Source organism: Malus sylvestris, chromosome 1 (genome assembly GCF_916048215.2).
Source record: "Malus sylvestris chromosome 1, drMalSylv7.2, whole genome shotgun sequence".
In the NCBI taxonomy this organism is placed as follows: Eukaryota; Viridiplantae; Streptophyta; class Magnoliopsida; order Rosales; family Rosaceae; genus Malus; species Malus sylvestris.
This window is the reverse complement of record NC_062260.1, coordinates 12,303,770-12,311,556: the sequence shown is the minus strand read 5'-3', so window position 1 is coordinate 12,311,556 and position 7,787 is coordinate 12,303,770. Positions and strand designations below refer to the sequence as shown.

The following is a 7,787-nucleotide window of genomic DNA, read 5'->3' as shown; positions in this document are numbered from 1 at the left end:
TCTTATGTTCGAATCTCGTGAATAGAGAATTTGATATCAAATTAGGCTGCCCATTGTGTGGTTTAGCCAAATTCTCCTTTCCTTAAGTGTAAAAATATCGATGTATTAAAAAAATAAAATAAAATAAAACTCATTTTAAAGTTTCGATGAATCTTTAAGACTAAAAAAAAATCTTTTTCAATGAAGGTCTATATATTTTTTGGACACAAGGGTTATATATTTCTTTATGTAGTAATTTGATTACACGTTAAATTTATTTTTGTTTTAACTTTTCTTAAGTTGATTTTAGACGTGTTATCTTAAAAAAAAAAATTATGAGCTTTTCAACATAAAACAAAATCCAAATTCTAACAAAGTTAGATTGCATCACTTATGCACCGTTGGATTAGGTTATCTCATCTCAATCTCATCCATTGGTTTATTTATGTTTTTGGTTTATGTCTAAACTACCAATGTTAAATTTCATCACTTTTTTTTATAAACTTTTCAACCTAAAATAATTAAACACAAAGTACAACATTTTTTTCTTAAACAACGACACAAAGTAATATTGTTGTCCCAGCTTTATTTTTCCCAACAATTGGATCTTCACTAATCACAATCCATGCTCAACGTAGTGCTACATCTTCCTCAATTGAGTAATTTGTGTCTTTTTGTGATTTTTCCACCATTGGTGGAAAAGGATGAAATAGACAAAAAAAAAAAAATAGTTACAAATAACAAATTTGGCAAATGAAACAAAAATTGAGAAGTTTGTGAATGATACACGTTCTTTAAGAAAAATTATGTCATATTTATATTAAGGATGATGCTAGAGAGACTAAATTTGTAGATAAAATTTACAAACTAAATGATATGTCACCAATAAAAATAAGCATGTTTATCAATGGTTAAGTAATAATTCAATCATCAACTTTCATGTCATTTAGTTTACAAAGTCTTATTTACAAATTTAGTGTCTCTAGCGTTAGCCTTAATTTATATGTGAAGAAAAAAAAGAATAACAAAAAAAAAGTTCTATCCGTTGAAAATAATGGAGCCGTTGCTGTAACAAACTATCCGTTGAAATCATGTATTTGAAATTAGGAAATATATTAGCTAGCTTTTAGGATTCGAAACTGCTAATTAATGCGAAAGGGTTCACATTTATAAACCAAAAATCTAGGTTCCCATATAAATAACATCCATTCTTCACTGTGAATAAGTAGTCATTTGTAATCATTTAAAATTGTAGTCTTTCTTTTTCTCTATAAATGAGTTTTTGAGATGAGTAGTTATTCTTTCTAAGATGTATTACAGTTTGATGTGTATACAACTCTCAGTTGGTACAACAAGTAAATGTCTCGCATTATCACAAACCTAATACATATATTTGTAATGTGAAGCGATTTATGCACACTTGTCTTTCTACTTCTCGAATACTCTCTTTATTTCTAACTTAATTTTACTGTGATTTATACAATACAAGATTTAAAAAATGCACGGAAATCACTTTCCTATATGAAATTGAGCTATATGACTATGACTATAACTGAGAAAATATATATTGAACAATAATAAGCCTCTCTTTAGTTACTACACTGAAAGCTCCTCAAAACAATATTGTAGTAGAGTTACAAACCAACTCTTAATATTTTTTTTATCCGCCAATATTGTAGTTTTGAGCTAAAATCTCTTACTTATAAGTAGAAAAAAAAAACGATTAAAATGTAGTACTAGTGCTAACTAGCTCTTATTCAGTCACATGTTTCAAATTTCCCTTTTTCTATTGAATCCAAAAACAAAAGCACAATGGAGCGAAATTTATGGCATAATTTAAGAATCTTTGTGCACAATTTCATGGCAGTAAGCATACTGATCCATTAAGTTAAGTGTATCATCAATCAATAAAATCAAATGACATAAGAATCAATGTATAAAAATCAAAAGGCAGAAGAATCAATATATAAAAATAAGCATGAACAACAAATCAAATACATAGTATGTCATGATTCATTAATCTCCCAAATGCATGTGCAAAAGCTCAGTGTCAGTGTGCCATGAATTCAATGAATGTATCCTTCCCAATTGCATGTGTGTATACAGTAGCTGATTCAGAATTTTGACATCAGAGATCCTAATGTAAAAAGTTAAAAAAAAATTGGACGAAAAGAACATTGAGAAATTAAAAAATTACACTCTTTATTTATAAATCATGGTAAAAACAACATTACCTATTACAAAGTCTACCTAAATGTCTTTTTTAGCCAAGTCATAAAGCTTTACTATACTTTATGGAGAAAGAAAATAAAACTGGTTGTTCTTACAATAATGATAAGAAATTTTCTCTATTATCTTATCTAAATAAAAGGTCAACTTCTTGGGCTTTATCACTTTTAAGTCCATTGGGAATGCTAGCCCATATTAGGTGAGGGTCATGTTATGTGAAACGGTCCATTCCATTTAATCTCTATTAATTAATGAAACCCTCTTTGTCAACCAAAAGATGATCAAAAAACTACTTAATTTTCTATCACACAAAAAAAAAATTGATGGGCAATAATGAAATTTCACAAGTCCAAATTTTACAGTTTTTTTTATTAAAGCATCGCCTACAGGTGATGTTAAAATACCTCCAATATTAAAAAAAAAAAAAAAAAAAAACCGAAAACAAAAACCTCCCACGTTGTCTCTCTCCCCCTCTCCTCATTTTCTAAAATAATATGTTCATACACACAAAGTGTGTAAGCAAATGCTAGTATTAATAAGATGAAGTAAGAAACAACGAGGAAGAACCAAGAAAACAAGAGTGTCAACATGGGCCTTCTTCCTTGCGGGAAAGGTTATGCAACCTCACGTCTCCTCGATGGATGCATCATACACCCGAATTTTGACTTAACTAACTATGTGTCGTCTAACAAAATAAACAGTGTTGGACGGAACCCGTATATAACCCTAGACGTAGGTCGGACTCTCCATCGAAACATTTGGAGGGTCCCTGAAGAACCTTCATAGGTGTTTTCCGGCCTCCAGAGGATCTTTGGGACCACCTTGCCCTTCTATGGATCCAAATCTGTGTGTATCACCCATATACTGAAGATGCGTAGGCATGTTCGGAGGATCGTTTCGTAAATTCATAAAGTTTAATCTGTTTATGTTTTTGGGAACAAGTAGATGAACAACATGCTTACTTAAACGCACTTCCGTTCTGCACTCTTCCTTTTTGCCTTCTGGTACAGAGCTCCGTTAAGAAAGAAAAGTCACCGAAAACACAAGAAAAAGTGTGTTGGCCACAAAAATGCCGTATTGATCGAAAAACAAAGAAATGGCAGGTGTCCCATGAGTTAGAAGATCAACAGAAAGGATCGCATTTTAAAAAGACATTACTATATCCCCAGGTCTTTGGACCCTGCATGATTATAGAGACAATGCAGCACTATAGCAGAAACGCTGTCCGCGACAAAGTGTTCAATCTTCCACCATTATCATGACAAAAATGAAGATCAATAAATCGGAAGGAACCACGTTGATGCTGCTCAAGACATTCAGGACTTGCATCAAGCTAATCAATCAATTCAATGCTGTTCACCACATAGCATTCAAACAGACATCTATTAACCGAAAACTACCGTACAATATGCAACATGCGCTAACATGCAACACTAAAGAACATATAAATCAGACCATTAAAGATGACGGAGACATTTTCAGAGTTCGGAGAAAAGCTCACAAACCTGCATTGAGAAACCAACATGTATTTTCATACCACACATCTCTGTCTGTCCACAAGCACCAAGCAGACCACTCTTACGTCAACAGTTTTCAGATTCAGCACACCCTGGACATCTCACAAAAAGAGTCTGGACCAAACTTTGATCTCTGTTTACCACAACGACTTGGAGTATATACTCTGCTTCACAATTTCTCCCAGCCCTGATAAACCATACATGAACAATTTTGAAACATCACTGACTGCATTGAAGGAGAGTCGTTTTGAGTTACAAAGCTTTTTGTCCTCCAGACAACAACCAACTACAAGACATGCCTAAATTATAATTAAGAGAATTGACCCTAAACTGATATCTAAGAAGCAAAGTTCTAAAATACAATGAGATAACTACTATAAAAGGTTAAGAATGTAAGAGTCGAGCAACATGGGGAATCAGACAAACTTCGTAATACAACAAATCAGTCTCCCTCCTCAAGTCCAAATCTCTGTGCCACAGATGCAATCATTTACAACAACCGAAATGAATCAGTTCTCCTGAGTCCAGATCTTCACTGTCTTGTCATTCCCAAGTGCACCAGAAGCAATTATGTTCTTAGTTGGGTGACATGATACTGATATAACAGTGTCAATGTGACCTTCCAATTTCTGAACTACCTTCCTGCTTTGCAATTCCCACAAGTACAAACAGTTATCTTCAGAACCACTTACAATGTATATCCCATTTGTCACAGAAAATGCAGAAGAAATGCAGAATCTCGAGCTCTTGTGACCGGTGTAAGTCTTTAGACATTTCCCAGTTGAAAAGTTCCAGAGCCTCTGCAGACACAAGATAGAAATTCCAGATCAGCTGCATGCAATAATTACTTCCGGAAAATGAATATAGTGCTCAGTTGCTCACGTTTTTCTTCTTTATTTTTTTGTTTCATACAAGAAAATGAAGATATAGGAGAGAGGGAAGGCCCGGAAGGGTAGAGAAGAAAGAGATGACATGAGATGGGAATATTTGCCTCCCCCTTCCTCACTCCCTCTCGGAAAAGTAAGAGAAGAAAGAGATGACATGAGACGGGAACATTTGCCTCCCCCTTCCTCGCTCCCTCTCTAAAAAGTAAAAAGGTTGGTGAATGTGCATGTAATAATAACCGTTCCAGTCTATCAAATTGATTTAACATAGTCAATTGTTCTCCCTATTGTACTTTCATGCATACAACATCATAACCAAAGGATAAACCCACTTGTTTGTGTTCAAATCATGCACAGGGAACATACCAAACATTGCAAAAGGAAATGGACAGAAAACCAAAAAGTACCAGAAATGTACCAGAAATTTACCACAGGAAATACCCATATGCCCTAAATCAGTTTTCCAAGGAAAATTATTGAACCTACAATCTAGTTCAAGCTGCATTGTTCAAAAAAGCGCGCAAAAAGCAGTAAAGCCCGATCTGTCGGATGCTGAAAGCAATGTGTCAAATGTGGCATCAACAGATAAACCTGGCCGAAAGAACTAGCTCAGATGTTTCAGAACCAATTATCAGGCATTTCACCTATAAATAAATAACATCATACGAAAAGGTTGGAAACTTGAGTAAGAACAAGTAGGACGGAATTAATATTTTGTCATGAGTCCCCTCCTAACGTCTACTTTCCACTACCCAATTAACAGAGTTCTAATCAGTATTTAGCCTCCACCACCATGAATTTTGAAGCTCTCAATGAGCATCGATAGCGAATTCAAACAAAGCCATTCAAATTAAACACGATAATCATAAATTACGAAAAACAAGAAGAAATGGGGATTGGGATTTTACCAGAGTGTCATCCAAAGTGCCAACAAGAATGTACTTTCCATTAGGCGCAAACTTAACAAACGAAACCGGAGGATTCTCATCGTCAATCAATGTCTTGGTGCAGTGGCCAGTGGAGGCATCCCAGGTCCTGCACAACCCATCGTAGCTGCTCGAGACGATAACCGAGCCATCCCGATTGAAATCAACGGCGGTGACAGGGTCGGAGTGAGCCGGCAAAACCTTCAAGCATTTCCCGGTCTTGACATCCCAAATACGCACCGTTTCGTCGAAGGAACCGGAGACGACCATATTGGACTGAGGGTTGAAGTTGGCGCAGAAGACGTAGTTGGTGTGGCCATGGAGGGTCTTGATGGTTTGGCCGGTGGCGACGTCCCAGAGGCGGAGGGTCTTGTCGTCGGAGGCGGAGACCATGAAGCGAGAGTCGGCGGAGAAGGCGAGATCGGAGACGCCCTGGGAGTGGCCTTCGAAGGTCTGGGCGGCGGAGAGGGTGGGAGTGGAGGAGTCATCGGGGAAGGAAAGGGAGTAGGTGCGGATGGTCTTGTCGGCGGAAGCGGAACCGAGGAGGCGGCCGTCGGAGGAGAATTTGACACCGGAGATGGCGCTCTTGTGGCCCGTTAAGGTTTCGCAGAGGGTGTAGGGTTTGAAGGTCTTGGATGGTTCCTTCGACATTGGCGATTTGATTTGGTCTAGGTTGCTGATTTTGGGGGGTTTGGGTTTTCCGGGGTTTTAGGATTTTCGGAGGGATAACAGCATATATATAGCTCAAGTGCTCATGCGGATGGTTCCTGTCAAAGGTAAAAATTTCTTCTAAACAAGTCTGCTGGCGTGCCACCCGTTTTTATTCTCTTTAATTTATTATATTTTGTCCTTTTGATCAACACCTCTCCGAAGTTTTCCTTTTCTGCGAGACAACCCCTCTTGGAAGTTTAGCTTTTTAAATACTTTTACATTTTGGAATTTTCTCCAAGTCGTCAAATCTGTCAAGAGCAGTGAAGAAAATATTGATAATATCGGCGAAATATCGTCGATATTATCGTTTTTTTGGGACCCCGATATTTTATTAACTATCCAACTTGTTTTCGGCAGAATATCGCGATATTATCGATAATATCGCGATATTTTCGAAACTATCGCGATATTTTGTATGGACTCATCGGAGAACAAAGCCGGAGCAAATAATCCGAACCCCTAAATCCCCAAATTCTAATTCAAAGCAAATGAACTGAATCTACAATACAGGAATCCCTAAAATCGATTTCAGTACAAAAATCAACATGCAGAAAAATCGCAATCTGTACAAAAATTGTAATTTACAAGCCGAGAAGAACGCCGGAGCAAATTAACCGAATCCCTAAGTCCCCAAATTCGAATTCAAAGCAAATGAACTGAATCCCTAATTCCTAAATCCCTAAAATCGATTTCAGTACAAAAATCAAGCAACATGCAGAAAAATCGCAATCTGTACAAAAATAGAAACCCTAATTCCTAAATCCCTAAAATCGATTTCAGTACAACAAAGGTGCAACATGCAGAAAAATTGAAATCTGTACAAAAATTTAAAGTAAAAGCCGAGAAGAAGAGAAGTAGGAGCCTGGGAACATCGTCTTCCTCACGAATCCAAGACGGCTGGGACAACGTCATGCTCCTCAGTGGTGTCGACGGCTGGGACTACGATGATTTCCGGTCGATCTCCATGGATCAAGGTGGTTTAGAAGGCGGTTATCGAGTGGTGTCGACGGCTGGGTTTAGGGCGGGTGAGATGGGAGGAGCAGAGGGAGACACGGACGAGGAGGATCCAGAGATGGATCGAGATTCGAGAGATGATGTCTCTGTGTGTGTGTGGAAGAACTGGAGAAGGGGGAAGGGAGGGAGAAGACTGAGAAGTTCTCAGTGAGAACGAAGGCTCAGACCTCAGAGAGAGAGAGAAGAGAGAAGAGAGAGATTGAGAGGATTCGAGAATATGGTAGTGGGAAATGAATGATCGAGAGAGAGACTGAGCTCCGTGTGTGGTGTACGTGTGTGGTGTGCGTGTGTGGTGTGGTGTGGGGGGTCTCGAAGTGTGTGTGTGGTGGAGTGTGAGTTCTTCACTCTTTTTGACTGTCTGTGTGGTGGCGTGTAAGAAAAAAAAAGCATCCAATGCTCCAAATTATTCAAAACCAAATAATTCAAAACCAATCTCTAGCTCTCTGATCCAATGATACAAATAACTTTTTGCAATTTCAGAACATGGACAACAAATAATACTGCTTTCATAATGAAATCGTGTGACA

At 37.5% G+C, this 7,787-nt stretch overlaps 1 protein-coding gene across 2 annotated transcripts; it reads right to left on the bottom strand.

Annotated features, from left to right (window-relative positions):
- Positions 1–3,531: 3,531 nt before the first annotated feature.
- On the bottom strand, positions 3,532–6,337 carry LOC126626706 (COMPASS-like H3K4 histone methylase component WDR5A). Of its 2 annotated transcripts, none has more exons than XM_050296100.1 (2): positions 5,518–6,333; positions 3,532–4,525 (listed from the first exon to the last, which is right to left on the bottom strand). In XM_050296100.1, the coding sequence occupies exons 1-2, from the start codon at positions 6,184–6,186 to the stop codon at positions 4,235–4,237; spliced, it is 960 nt and encodes a 319-aa protein (XP_050152057.1). In that variant the 5' UTR covers positions 6,187–6,333; the 3' UTR covers positions 3,532–4,234. The 2 variants fall into 2 exon arrangements, with proteins under 2 accessions (XP_050152057.1, XP_050152066.1); XM_050296109.1 differs by lacking the exon at positions 3,532–4,525 and adding an exon at positions 5,058–5,200 and having other exon boundaries at positions 5,518–6,337.
- Positions 6,338–7,787: the final 1,450 nt, after the last annotated feature.